Genomic DNA, 15,281 nt, shown 5'->3' on the forward strand with positions numbered 1-15,281 from the left:
TGAAGGTTGTTCTTGGCGTGGTGATTTCAGGCAGTTCTCCCATCAAAATCTTCATTCTTTTCTGGGTACTGTGAAGGCTTTGAAGTGGCCTGTTCAATGTAATCTCAGTTTCCCCTGGACACCTGGAAGGCTTCCAAATCACAGCAGCACCCCATTCTGTAGAAAGGATTCCACTTTCTCTTTCTAAGAAGCTGCAGATGTAAGTAGACCCCTTTGAAGTCCTCTGACTGACAGGAGAAGTCAGTTTCACTAGGGAGGGGACTCTATTTTCCACAGCTGCTCATTCAGCCCCATTCTTTTAACACTATTTATTTCAAGTTACTGAGACTTCCTAGGAATCTTAAAACCTTTGAAAATCTTTGATGTCCTTTGAAATCCTTTGAGAACATTTGGTTTGTTTTCATTCAATTTTGCAGTCTTGTATCTTTTAACTAGGCTTTGATTGACAGCTTAATGGCTTTTACACAGCATGCTTGAGTTTTGTTTATTCATCTTTCCCTTCGTGGTTAACTGCATCTGAAGTACCAATCATTGTTCCTAACCACAACATTTATAAACATCCTTGTTCTGCTTGACAGCTGCAGGCAAATTCAAAGCAGCTAAGTGTTTTTAGCCCCTCTGTTCTGAGGGGGCAGAGATTGAGCAGACCCTATATCAGAGTCTTTGTCGGCAGGGCTCGGGTTACCCTCACAGCTGCATGGTGTGGGCGCGAGGAGCGACTCATCCTCTTGGTGGTGGGGGCGGAGGGGGCCCCCTCTGTGCTAGGCGGCTGGGGCAACTCTTCTGGCCATATACGCCCACATCCAGTTTATCAAATATCTCAACTGGCTTGATTCCAAAGGTGAAAGTGTGCTTATCTCATTTAAACAGATGGTCAATTAATCCTAGTTTAAATGTTTTGTCTTTCTCCTGTTTGCCAGGCCCATAGTTTTAATGGAGAACTTTCATTTCTGCGATGCATTTTGGGATACCTCTGCCTCCATAACAATCTGTTGTTTTCCCTTCCCTTGGTGGTGGTGTGGAATTCCAGGAATTATTTGAGGAAGCTGTGTGTAGGTAATCATAGCATGTGACAGACAGTGAGAATGGCTCAATCCGAGCATTGGATTTGGGCCAGGGTTGCTTTCTCCAGGCTTCCAACAAGTCTACCTCTGCCCGAATGATTAATCCCCTCCCCTGCCAATGCAACTTCTGCCCATCCCCTCCACCCCCACCACAATTTCCCACCCTACCCACTTCACCACCCATTGCAACCCTCCATGGATGTTCCACTTAGCTGATACCCCTTCCTCAATTGCTTTCCCACCCAAAAGACAGCCAGCTTGTCAATCTGGAGTCCAAGAAGTCATCCTGCAGTTAAGTCTGCGTCATATGCAGGAAAGCCTTACTTTTTGGTTTCTAGGCTGAAAATGCTTTCCCCTTCCCCATCCTCTCCCAACTCCAAGAAATATTAGGGCCTGCATCTCTGGTTGACTGAATAGCTCATTGCCAGCATATAGCTGTATGTTTTTGTATGGAGCTAGGCATAAATGGTAATGGAAACCGAGCACTGGATTTGCTACATTGAAGATAAATTCTTCCAGATATTGTTCCTCTTTATAAATGGAATCTAAATCTTTGCAGAAAGATATTGGTGGTCAGCGGAGTTTGATTAACAAATGGACAACGTTTCTGAAAGCTCGTCTCATTTGCTCAGTCCCAGGACCTGAGGGTTATCAGACGTATTTTGATGAGCTGCGTAAGTAACAGTCCATTTTTTATTTTAGCTCTGAAAAAAGAAGGCTATTTAAACAAGATTGATATTGATGTAAATTAGTTGTCTCCTAAAATCCCCATTGTATTAGTCAATAATTCTGATTTCATACAACACAGTTTTAAAATATGGCATTGAGTCAGTTTGATTTTAGCACAGTAGCACAATGCTAAGCACTGCAGCCTCACAGTGTCAGGGACCCGTGTTCAATGCCAGCATGGGGTGACTCTCTGTGTGGAGTTTGCACATCCTTCCTGTGTCGGCGTGGGTTTTCTCCAGGTGCTCCAGTTTCCTCCCACAGTCCAAAGATGTGCAGGTTAGGTGGATTGGTCATGCTAAATTGCCCCTTAGTGTCCAAAGATGTGTGGGTTAGGGGGATTAGCAGGATAAATGTGTATAGGGCAGGGGTGGGCCTGGGTAAGATGCTTTGTTCATGAGTCTGTGCAGATGGGCTGTAGTGATTCTATGATGATTGATTGATTGACTTCTTGAAGTCAAATTGAATTGTGTTCCTGTTTTCCCGCTGCGAAGTCGTACTTGTGAATCTACAACTATCTCATACAAACAGTCATGCATTAAACACAATTCAGGAAGGCTGCTAGTATTAAGAATCGAGGAGACATTAATGTCTTAATATTCATGTGTACATGAAAGTTATTGTAGGTCTTCTAAAAATAGATATAATTCAACCACACCAGATGCAGCTTGGTGGTTGCTGGAGGTGTGGTTCCAACTATGATGGCACAAAGTGGAAGATAGATTCTAAGGGTGGTGTAGCAGTAATGTCACTGGGCTAATAATCCAGTGGCCCACAGGACAGGGGTTCAAATCCCACCATGGCAACTGATGGAATTTAAATCCAATCTGGAATTGAAAATGAGTGTCCGTGATGACAACCATCATCAATTGTTGTAAGAATCCATCTGGTTCGCTAATAGGAATCAGGGAAGGAAATCAGAACCACTAAAAACCCACAGCAATGTGATTGATGCTGAATTGCCATCTGAAATGGTCCAGCACTTCGAACAACACATGTTGATCATACCCGCAATACCCACATCGTATAAAAGAACGAACACAGTGAAAATCATTGCCACATTGAGTTACGGAGCTCGGGCATGCTGTCATTAGCAACTAGTAAACGGAGGCCAAACAGATCTCTGGGAGGAGGAGACCTCACTGGAAGATTAAACACTTTAATTCAAACTGTTGTGAAGACTATAGAACAGTGTTAGCCAAAATGTGATGGCAAATTTGTATCGTTTGAAAGCTTGATTGGATGGTGTACAGCATGGATAGACCAAGAAGCAAAAAGTATGGCAAGAAACTAATTTACTTCATTGGTATTTGGTTATTTTTAAAATACACAACATTGCTCATTTTGGTTTGACAAGGACTACATTTCTGGACAAAATCTCTTATTTTGTGTTCAATTTTTATTTTATAAAGAGGATGTTTTTCTGTTCAACACAAATGATGACAAATTGCCAGTCCTTTATGGAGTCTTCACATCTTCCAGGTAAATAAGAATGTTCTTGTGCTGAAGATTGACTAGCTATTTTAACTGCTGTTGTAGAAATATAGTGATTAGGTGTTGCTATGTCTGCCTTTGTAATTGTAATAAATATAATGTAACTGTTGATTTTTTTTAACAACAATATTTTACATTATCCAATATACATTCATTGAGTGTTTATGCAACACCTTGACACCATCCAGGACAAAGCAGCACACTTGATCGGCACCACATTCCCTCCCTCCACCACCAAAGCTCAGTAGCAGCAGTGTGTACTATTTACAAGATGAACTGCAGAAATTCACCAAAAATCCTTAGATAGCACCTTCCAAACCCATGACCATTTCCATCTAGACAGACAAGGACAGCAGATACATGGGAATATGTCCACCTGCAAGTTCCACTCCAAGCCACTCAGCATCCTGAATTGGATATGTATGGCCGTTCCTTCGCAGTCTTGGAATTCCTTCCGTAATGGTACTGTGGATCAACTCACAGCACGTAGTCTGCAGTGTTTCAAGAAAGCAACTTTTTCACCAGCTTCTCAAGGGCAATTCGGGATGGACGATAAATTCTGGCCAGCCAGCAATGCTTATGTACCACAAATAAATTTTAGAATCTTCCAAACCTGTGACCTCTCCAAACCTTTTAAGCACTTTTAGCATCAAAATGCAGAATGAGACCCACTCGTAAAAATTCAACTCTACTAAAACTCCCCAAAAGGTACTAAAGTATAACACTTGCCTATTCTTTGTATGACACCTGTGCTTGCACACTGAGTACTGTGAAGTCTGGATCATAATTTGAGATGGCCAGTCTCATACAGTCCATCAGATAGTTTCTGTAAGACAAGTGCAATAGTTGGATTTGATTATGATCTGGGAAAAAGCCACCTCACAGAGGTAAGTGGAACCAGAGTAGGCCTTCACCTTGAGTGCATATAATGTCAGAATTGGGTACTTCTCTCTGTTTACAAGCCCCCAATAGTCTTTGTCCCTCGACCTAGCTTTCAGCTCTACGTCATTGTGATTATTTCATGCTATGTCCACTGCTTTGTTCGAACGCCTACTGAAAATTTACTATCAGCTCTCCAGTATCTACTTGAAGAAAAAGATTTGAGACAAAATAATGGGGGCCATCATATTGGCTCATCACACTTGTCGAAAGGCGTGGCGAGCCAGGACAATTGCGCGAGAGGCAAAAAAACAAAATTCACGCCCGGTTTCTCATGATCTTACTGGCCCAGTTGGAGGTCCCTGGCTCCTCACTCATCATGGTGCCTTCATCCAGCTTGGTGCATGTTTTGGTGTCTGCGTTCAGCAGTCAATGAGCTCGGCATCATGAGAAGCCTGAGTTTGTGCATTTTCGGCATTCAATGAATCACGAGAAGCCCGGGTCCCACAATTGACTATTTAGAGACCACTGAGCTAGATGCACAAGGGCAACAGATGCACAGGAACAACACCACTTGCAAATTTACCACAACTCACACACCATCCTGACTTGGAAATTTATCACCATTTCTTCACTGTCGCTGGATCAAAATCCAGGAACACACTCTCTCTAACAACTCTATGGGTGTACCTATGGACTGCAATGGCTCAAGAAGGAAGCTCACCACTACCTTCTGTAGAGCCATAAATGCTGTCCTTGCCAGAATTGTGCACTTCACGTAATGAATTTTTAAAAATACTTTCATCTGAAACAGTCAGACTATTTACATTTACAGAAATAATTTGCTAGAATTTCTGCCAAACCATCTCCTTGCTTGTTTTTTATTTCTTCCACTGAACTTCCTCTGTAGCAGTGAAGCTTTAATGATGAACAGCACTAGAATTCAAAATAATGGAATTCTGTTTGTTTCAGTGATAGCTGAGAATGTCTCAACTATTTCTTTGTCTCTCAGCTCTGTTTTCAGTGGCTCAGCTGTTTGCGCATATAGCCTGGCTGATATCCGTGCCGTATTTAATGGACCTTTCACACATAAAGATAGTCCTGATCGCCATTGGGTAGAATATCAGGGGAAGATTCCCTATCCAAGACCTGGAACGGTATGTATAATTATTTATTAACCATTCAGAAGTATACTTGTTGATTTAAGATGCAAGCTTTTGCTATTATAACCAGCAGGAAGAAGCATAATATTCACTAATCAATTAAACATGTAGTCTAGAGCTTAAAGAAAAAGCAAAGTTTCGTTAAACACAGCATTTGTGTCTTTAAGTGCAGCAAAAAATAGGACTGTAACATAGATAATTTCCAACTTACACCTTTGCACTCTCAGTTCCTGTCCTCAACTAAGCTATTTCTCTGTTGGATGGCCCTTCCATTCAAAGGCCAATTGTGTCGCTGAAGTGGTCACTTAAGGGCCTCTTCCTGCTGTCATTGGTATTTTACTTCCGCTACAGAGGTTGCCTACCTGCAGGCTCTGGGAAGTGGCAAAGTTCTTGCATATTGGGCTCTCTGATCCCCAAAAGGTCCCGTCTTTTGGCAATGGCCAGTCTCGCAGCAATATCCCCACCTGCCCTTACCAAAATCCCCACTCCCTTGCTACGGCCTGGGTAAGATGCTCTTTGGAGAGTCAACGCAGACTCAGTGGCTTGATGGACCCAAATGGCCTCCTTCTGCACTGTAGAGATCCTATGATTTGATGAAAATCCATATATAAATTCCTGCCTGTTTCTTTTAGTGTCCCAGTAAAGAATTTGACTCCACGATCGAGACAACCAAGGATTTCTCAGATGATGTCATCAGTTTCATCAAGAATCACCCAGTGATGTACAAGGCCGTGTACCCAATAAACAGGAGACCTGTTTTCATTCAAGTGAATGTTGGCTACAGAATTACCCAGATTGTAGTTGACCGTGTTAATGCAAAGGATGGACAATATGCAGTTCTGTTTTTGGGCACAGGTACAAGAGATATCCATTTAAAACAAAACTTCCAAATATATTCATTAATTAATATATTTGTTTATATAGATATCTCTACATATGTTTCTAGATATTGGAACAGTAATAAAAACACTGAGTGTTACCAAGGACAATTTGAATGCTGAAGAAGTTGTACTGGAGGAATTGCAAGTATTTGAGGTACAGACGATCAACTTGTATAACTTGATTGCAAAGTGAAAAGTTCTCTTAGTGGTTGTGATTGAAGTGGTGTGTGCAACTTGTCCTCCCTAGTCAATCTCAGAAGTTACAATATTCTAATTCAAAGTTCCCACCAGTCAGTGTAGCAGCACTAATGTGGAGTTACAGTGATCTACCAGATTCTGTTATCCTACTGAAAGCAATAAGAGTCTGAACACTACAACCAACCACCACATTCAAAAATGCCAACATTCTCAGTCTTTTAGCTACTTCTGCAATACATTTTTAATATTAATTTATCTGTGTTTTTTGTGCTTGAGTCTGGACGTTCAACATTCATTCCTAGAATTTCTGCGACAGTTCTTCCAACCTCCCCTGTTTTAACTCTAATAGAAGATCGGTGGAAACCCCAGAGTAACAATAAATTATTCTGGCTTGCTGCCAATTGTCCACCGATTGTTATGATGAGGGACTGGGAGATTTGAACAGAAATTCCAGCCATCAGTGACTGCATGCTACTTTGGACACATACACCTGAGGTTTCCGTAGTGTTTCTCTCAATCGCCCACCCATGTGGGATGGCATGGTGGCACAATGGATAGCAGAGCTAGCTCACAATGCCAGGGACTTGGGTTCAATTCTGGCCATGGGTCACTGTCTGTGTGAAGTTTGCACACTTTCCCCTGCAAGGGTTTCCTCCAGGTGCTTTGGTTTCCTCCCACAGTCCAAAGATGTGCGGGTTAGGTTGATTGGCCATGCTAAATTGACCTTGGTGTCGGGGGATCAGTAAGGTAAATAAGTGGGTTTATGGGATAGGGCCTGGGTGGATTGCGGTCAGTGCAGACTCAGTGGGCCAAATGGCCTCCTACTTGGCAGGGATTCTATGATTCTATGTTTTTGGGTGAATGTCAGGAGAAGCCTTGGACAGACAATGTAAGATGGACAAAAACAACTATTTCAATCTCTGCTGAAGTCACAGCAGGGAATTGCAGCAATGCTCCTATTTCATGTCAGCATTGAATACACACGAGTCAGGTAAAAGTTGATTCTTTGTAATCAGCTGCTGCACAAGTATAAATCTTATTCATTCCCTAAATTAGCTGTCTGGTGGCCTGCCTGGGTGGAATAATCTGGCATAGAACAGTGCAGAAGAATTTTCACAGACATTGATACAGTTAACTAATGCATGCTCATATAATAAAGACATATACATTCACATAAACAAGGCAATTTAGGCAGTAGTGTTTAAATAAACTCAACATTTATTCTATAAAGTTGATATGTAAGTTTACCATATTGTTTTATAAACCACTAACTGATGTATGATACTCTCTCCTTCTAAGACTAGTTAAATTCAGGATAAATAATGTTGGATTTGAAAGATATTCTATTTCCAATATTTAACAAGTACATTTCAAAACTATTTGGCTGCTTTAAGAGATTGCCAAATTTTTAGTACCAGCAATACTGCCAGTCATTTTTACTACCATAATTTCATAATTATTGTGGGCACATTGCCCCTGGATTCATGTCAATTAAGATTGGCATATTACCCCTTTCAACTCAAAGTTGATTAACAAAATATGCAAAGGTACCTTCTGATTTCTGAACTGGTCACAAGATTTAGAATTTTATATACATAAGACACTGAAGCGTGATAAGATTTGAACCAACTTAAAAAAAATACACCAACTGTGGCATGATTGCACAGTCTGCAAAGTGCTGTCAGCTTACAGATTGTAAAGAAAATCAAAGCTTCAATTCAAAACTAATTCAGATGTTTTGGCAACATCAAAGAAAATACTAAATGTTAATCATACTTTAAATGGCTAAATGATAGAATCCATTCTTGCGGCTCTAATTTTAGAACCAGTTCAAAGCACCAGACTCCTAACCTGATAAATTAAGCTACCAACCAAGTGTCATTCACAACAAAATAAATCAGTCAACAAGTGCAAGTTCACAGCTCTATTTGCATGAAGTAGTTCAATTGTTAATCCAAGTCATTGAGCTGGAGCTGGTGCCTTGTCGACAGGTCAGAGAACATTATCCAGTCCTGGAATTTCATGACAGCTGTTTACATGAAACCAGGCAGGTGAACAATTCCTGCCTGTCCCAAAGCAAGTCTGAAGATTGATTCAGTGACATTCCCACCCGTGACAAACATAGGAATTTATGGTGCGTGAACAAAGTAAAAGGGCTGGACTGTCAACTCACTTTGATGACAATGATGATAAGCCAACATTTTTTTAAAATATTGTTGACAAGGTGCCAGATGTAGCACAGTTTGTAACACTGTCTTCATAGAGAGGTTTACAGCATGGAAACAGGCCCTTTAGCCCAACTTGTCCATGCCACCCTTTTTTAACCACTATGCTAGTTCCAATTGCCCACATTTGGCCCATATTCCACTATACACATCTTATGCATGTAACTGTTAAAAATGCTTTATAAAAGACAAAATTGTACCTTTCTCTACCACTACCCTTTGAGTCGGAAGTTTGTGGATTTCAGTCCCCCTTCAAGACCGAAATGCACAAATCAAGATTGGTACTTGAGGGAGTGCTGCACTGTTGGAGATGCTGTTTTTCAAATGAAATGTTTGGCAGCGTTTACTGAGGCAGCTAGTGGGAGTCTACAAAACTCTTGGCTCAGTTCATTCTCGAGGGGTGAAGCAGCAGCTGGGCCAGCTGATGGTGAGAAAAGTTTGAGTATGGATGTGGTCTGTTTAGAAGGACAACTTTGTTGCTGTGGAACGTCATCCCAGTTATAATAAAACCAGAATAGCTCTCCAGTCTACATTCCTCAGAGTTACTTATCCCCTACCCCACAGACTCCTCATGCCTCCACTTCCTATGTATGGCACAATGATATTTCAACAGTCTAATGGATTTCTAGGCTGCCTGCCAAGCCTCGTTATTCATTCTTGCTGAGAGTCCAGATATTCATTAGAGTACCGAAACACCTGAGCCCCGGGAAAAAATAAATTGGTTGATTGGGAACTCTGCGTCCCTAATCTCTTCTAGCAAATTCTGCCTTTCTATATTTGTTTACTACAAATTTATCAAACACACACAGGTCTGGCAAACTAAACATAGTTTTTTTGAAGATATAGTACAGGATTGCTCAGTAACAGATTTACTAAAAGGATTCAACAGCCATTGTTAATAAGAAAGCATAACTGCAACTCCTTTGCACCATATGCCGCTAGCTAAATTCAAGGGTCCTCTGAATAATGCCTGCTAGTTACATGGTGACATCTCGGCTACTTACTCATTAACATACTCTCTAGAAAGCAATATGACAACAGTAATTGCACAATGTTTATTTACACAAAATAAAGAGGTTTTAAGTGCTTACGGTTTCTCCTATTAATATTTTAAACAGTCTGGAATATTGACACTTTCTTTTAGTTGCAGTGAAAATTAGTCTTTCTTGAGAAAGTGAAAAGTTATTGATGATTTTTTTTAATATAAATCCTATTGTCACTATCGGATTCCTTGTGGATAGTGGATGACTATGGAAGTACCATAATTTGATTTTTGATTTGATTTATTATTGTCACATGTATTAGTATACAGTGAAAAGTATTGTTTCTTGCACTCTATACAGACCATAAAGCATACTGTTAATAGAGAAGGAAAGGAGAGAGTGCTAGTTTAGCATGAGGGACATGAGGGATCAGAGGAGATTTGTGGAGGGTGTATCTTGACATGGTGGCATATAAGCACCACAACTGTGTGTGCGGGCTTACCTTGGCAACTTGCCATTCGAAAGGTTCCCTCCTGCAGAGTATGGTTCATGATGCTTCTCGGGTACTGCGAGTCACAATACTTTGAAAAGCTGGCCCAACTCATTGAAGATTACTGAGGACCAGGACGAGCCCACAGTGAGAGCCAGCCAAGAGTGCAGAATGTGGGTTCGCAATCTAAACCAGCCCACACCCTTAAAAGGCCCTGCTGAAAATTGGAAACCCTGGGAAAGGGGTCAGGAATCCCAAGCCTGTGAAAATCCAGCCAATTAAACCAATGTCTCATCTGCCTGCTCAAGTGGATGCAGAAGATCCCATTACTCTATTTTGAAGAGGAGCAAGGGAATTATCCTGGGTGTCAACATTTATTCCTCAGTCAATATTGCAGGAACAAATGAACTGAGCATTATCACGGTTTGTGGAAGTTTGCTGTTTGTAAATTAGCTCGCAAATTTCCTGCATTACAACAGTGACTGTACTTCAAATACACTTCAGTGGCTGTAAAAACCTTTGGGATATCTTGAGGTGGTGATAAATGCCAAAATTTTTTAAAGCTTTAACTGTAATGACAGCCAGTAAAGTTCATTAAACAGGAAACCAGCTTCTAAACAAATTGACACCAAGTTTGTTTTTACCTTTCATGTAGATGCCATGGTGTTCTTTTTCCAATAGTTATCAATCTGAGTTACTAAATTGTAATAATTACCAATGTTTACATTTTAATAGGAACCAACTCCAATATTAACAATGGAAATATCTTCAAAGCAGGTAAGCAATCAAAATACCACACAATATAACTTAGTTAATCAATGGGGCAAGTTGTACTTGGATGAGCAAAATGTATTATTTTGTTCAGTCGTCACTCTGGCTTACTGGAAATTATTCCTTCTCATTGTGCTTTATGGGTTATATGTAAGAACTCCATAGGCACCAAGTTCTCAAAATCATAGACATTCTGCTGCATCCAGGAGAATAATTTGGAGCGATAGTCATCAAGGACCAATATTATTATCCTTCAAGCAGCTGACTCACAATTGCCACTTGCAGAGACCTGGGAACAGATCGAAAATCAGCTTTCTCCATCAAAGAATTATAGATAGGATTATGGGGAAGGAAGAATAAAGAGAAAGAGTTTAAAAGTGAACTTATATTGGTCTCAACAAATAGCTAGAGTGGTAAATGTGCATTCCCTTTGAGCCAGGTAGATCAAGTTCAATTCAGGGTCCGTGTCTTAGTTGGTTTCTATTGGAGCTTGCAGACTTTCCACCTTCCGCATCTTTGGGTTATGAACTGTCAGAAACACAGCCAGGATTTCCACACCAGGTTGCTCACCAGTGACCTCTGCTGGAAGTGTGTTGTGTTAACAAAAAGGCTAGATTGTGATGAATTTACAAAAATAAGCAAGCCTTTAAAAATGATACCTGCCTGGTTTGTGGAACTTATAGTATAGATTTGGTCAGTAAGAGACAGCCGAAGAAAATTTTCAAAAACTGCAGAAAAAGATGCTGAATTACAGTGGTCACAGACAAAAGGAAGTTGTCTTTCCTGATAAATGCAATAGCACAAATACTGACATGACGATTACTAAAATCTCCTGTTAAGAGGGTCTAAAGGTTGGCAGAGTGCTATTTTAATTGCTTCTCGTAAATAAATACCAGTGTACAAACAGATTGACATGACATCAATCCTATAACACCATTGTGGTGCCGAAAAGAATGACTTGAGTTTTGCAAGACAATAAAAATTGTAGTGCAAACAGCCCATACAGTGCTTGGGATGTTATCAGGCCTTTAAGGCTAAGGAACTACTTCTCTCAATATATCTAAAAACTACTTAAATGGTATTTCTTTATATACAGGTTTTCTAGTTATTCCTTCACTAAAGGGTTGATGGGTTTTTGATAAGAGAGGGGATTAAGGGTTATGGGGAGAGGGCGGGAATGTGGAACTGAGCCACGACAGATCAGCCATGATCTTATTGAATGGTGGGGCAGGCTCGAAGGGCCAGATGGCCTACTCCTGCTCCTATTTCTTATGTTCTTATGTTCGTAAGACAATGGGCACAATTTTAGCAGCAATTCACGCCACACTCCCGCTGCGTCAAGATCGGAGAATTTTGCAACAAGCCAAATCTCCATTCACTGCAGCGGGATGGGAAAATCCCACTGTCGTGAATGACTGTAGCATTCCGGCATTCACTCTGAAAGAAAACTTTATAAAACTTTGTTGCGATGGTGGCACAGTGACAATGTTATTGAACAATAATCAGGAGACCCAGGCTAATGCACTGAGGACATTCACCATGATAACTGATTGAATTTAAGTTTAGTTTTTTTTAAAAAAATATGGAATTGAAAGCTAGTCTCATTAATAGTAACCATGAAAACATCAGTGATTATCATTTAAAATGACAGTGATTGTCATTTTGTTCATGAATGTCCTTTAGAGAAGTAATCTGTCACCCTTACCTGGTTGGCCTACATGTGACTCCAGACCCACAATAGTGGTTGCCTCTCAATTGGCCCAGTAAGGCATTCAGTTCAAGGGCAACTAGGGATGGGCAACAACTGCTGAACTTGCCGGTGACACCCAAACCCCATCAAAGAATATTTTAAAAGCTGTCTATGTATAAATGCCTAGGAATATAATACAAATGTTTCAAGAGTCTGACCTTGTGACTTGTTTGTAGTCAAAGAATATGACAGTGCTAAATGTGAATTGTTTTATTCTGAGTCAAAAAGGCAGCTTGATGTTTGATGGACTCAAGATTATTCAATGAATAAAGATTTTATTTCTTTGAAATCTGCCTGTTAACATTTCAGCCTCTACCATGAAAGAAAACAAACTCTTAATACCAATCTTGTTCCATAATAAAATTCCATAATATTTAGGATTCAACTTTCATAGCAACATTATAACAGCTCCTTACTTGAATCTCAGTGGTGTCATGCCCATTGGGGTTGGACTGTGTAGAAATTCTGGAATATGTAGACTATTACCATCATGTTTACCTGTAGAACTAACACTTTTATATATTCTTTTAATTCACCTGATAACTTTTGTAAAGACTTTTTTATGGAATGGTCCTTTTTAACACAAAGAATGTGCTCTCCAGTAACAAATAATTTTCCCTGCATTTTTGCCACACTTAACAAATTCCATCATCTCATTCATCTCTCCCACACCTTTCCATCCTTCCTATACAATTTCCATTCCATTCCTTGTAACCCTCTCATGCCATCCCAATCTTGCACTTGCCACCCTAAGCCAGCCCATCAATCCCAATCTTGAATTCTCAGAAACAATTTCTTCAGCCAGGGTAGCTTTGTCATTAGGCTGTCTTTACCTTTCTCTGTTTTTATTCTCTAATCCCCACCCTCCAAGGGGCTCATATGCCTACTGTGCACCAGGCACTGCCCCATCAACAAAACCCATCAACAGAAGAGCCCTTTAAGCTGACCAATCGGAGAAGTCTGGACAGACGAAAACTGAATATTATCATAATAGATTGTGTGCCATGCAATGAGAGACTTGAGCCCTTAACTGAACCTGTACTTACCCTGCTTTGATATCACTTACAGAAACAGATTTATATTGGATCAAAGGATAATGTGGTGCAGCTTGCTCTGCAGAGATGTGGTGCATATGGTACAGCTTGCTCTGAATGCTGCCTTGCTAGAGATCCCTATTGTGCATGGGATGGGAATTCATGTTGTAGATATGTGCCAGCACCAAAAAGGTACGTGCTAAATCAAAGTTAGTGTAGGCTACGCTGAATAGTTGATTTTTTGTGGGTTTTTAGGTGCGATTTTTGTGTTTTGTAATAAATAGTTGAGAAAGTACTTTTTGTGCAATTTGTTAAGGACCTGTTTGCGATAATGTAGAAATGAGATCAGGGCGTGTGCAAGACCAGGGAATAATTATTACACTTTGTGGAAAAACATCATAAATGCATTCATGTAGTTTCCACTTGCTGAATATTCCTAGCCAAACTTTTGAAGTTTTACAGTTTTGATAGAAACTCAGACCAGAGGGAATATACATTAACTGTATAGTTCAACCAGTTTCCAAATCTGCTCTCCCCTGCAATTCCCCACTCGCATTAGTGAACCAGACAATGAAAGCAAAGGGAGGACTACGAATGCCAGAAATCCAAATTGAAATGAATGGGAATGCACAGGAGAATAGTCAGTATTCCAAAGAGAAACCTAAGTGTTAACCTCTCTCGATCCCAAATACTTTTGGTGTATTTCGCAATTTCTGTTATTGTAGCGAGTAAGACATCTTCAGCTGAAATTTCACCGACTCAGGGAAGGAACGTCAAATGACAAGCAGTTCAGGATTTCATGCCTGTATTTCCTAACTGCAAAGGCAGTCTGGCAATTAAAAAAATTCCCATGAAAGTATCCACCACACCCAGAAACATAGCCTTTGTGATTTCCCTCCCATTGGAAATCCATCCCATTCCTCCCCATGCAAATGGATGTTGTCAGTTGCCCACCTCTCCCATTACATTTCCTGTTACTACTTCATATTTACCATTCCTGGAGTTCCAGGATTTTGACTCAGCAACAGGGAGGGAATGACAATATATTTCCAAGTCAGGATGGTGAATGGCCTGGAGGGGAATTTCCAATGGCGGTGTTCCCACGCACTGCTCCCCTTGTCTTTCCAAATGGTCACGATTGTGGGTTTGGAAGGTGCTTTCTCAGGAGCCTTTGTGTGTTCCTGCGGTGCATCTTGTAGATGTCACATGCTGCTGCCACTGTGTGTTGGTAGTGGAGGGAGTGAATGTTTGTGAATGGGAGTGAATCAAGTGGGCAGCTTAACCCTAGATGGTGTCATCTTGACTGCTGTTGGAGCTGCATTCATCCAGGCAAGTAGAAGATATTCCAAGCCACTTCTGACTTGTGCCTTGCAGACAATGGACATGTTTTTGGGAGTCAGGAAGTGAGTTACTCGCTGCAGGATTCCAAGCCTTTCTTTAACCTGAATGAAAATGACATTAGCAGCTAAATTGGAAAAAGAGTTGGTGGCAACATTAGGAAGGGATGCTAGGTTATACTGTTAAATATCATTTTCTTTGGAGAAATATTCGCTGTAATATATGCAATTATATTCAACCTCGTGACCCTTACTTACATGTAATACATGATCTTCAGTCAATTTG

The 15,281-nt window shown here is 40.6% G+C and overlaps 1 protein-coding gene across 1 annotated transcript in view; it reads left to right on the plus strand.

The window, feature by feature from the left end:
• The window catches only part of LOC145356995 (semaphorin-3D-like), a 103,398-nt gene that overhangs the window by 75,625 nt on the left and 12,492 nt on the right, over nucleotides 1–15,281 (plus strand). Inside the window, exons 8-14 of the mRNA XM_080210026.1 lie at nucleotides 1,624–1,738; nucleotides 3,203–3,272; nucleotides 5,176–5,320; nucleotides 5,959–6,181; nucleotides 6,273–6,361; nucleotides 10,839–10,880; nucleotides 13,693–13,850. Of these exons, the coding sequence (XP_080066152.1) occupies nucleotides 1,624–1,738; nucleotides 3,203–3,272; nucleotides 5,176–5,320; nucleotides 5,959–6,181; nucleotides 6,273–6,361; nucleotides 10,839–10,880; nucleotides 13,693–13,850 (842 nt within the window). The remainder of the gene's footprint in view (nucleotides 1–1,623; nucleotides 1,739–3,202; nucleotides 3,273–5,175; nucleotides 5,321–5,958; nucleotides 6,182–6,272; nucleotides 6,362–10,838; nucleotides 10,881–13,692; nucleotides 13,851–15,281) is intronic.

Source organism: Carcharhinus amblyrhynchos, chromosome 22 (genome assembly GCF_965287045.1).
Source record: "Carcharhinus amblyrhynchos chromosome 22, sCarAmb.v2.hapA, whole genome shotgun sequence".
Taxonomy (NCBI): domain Eukaryota; kingdom Metazoa; phylum Chordata; class Chondrichthyes; order Carcharhiniformes; family Carcharhinidae; genus Carcharhinus; species Carcharhinus amblyrhynchos.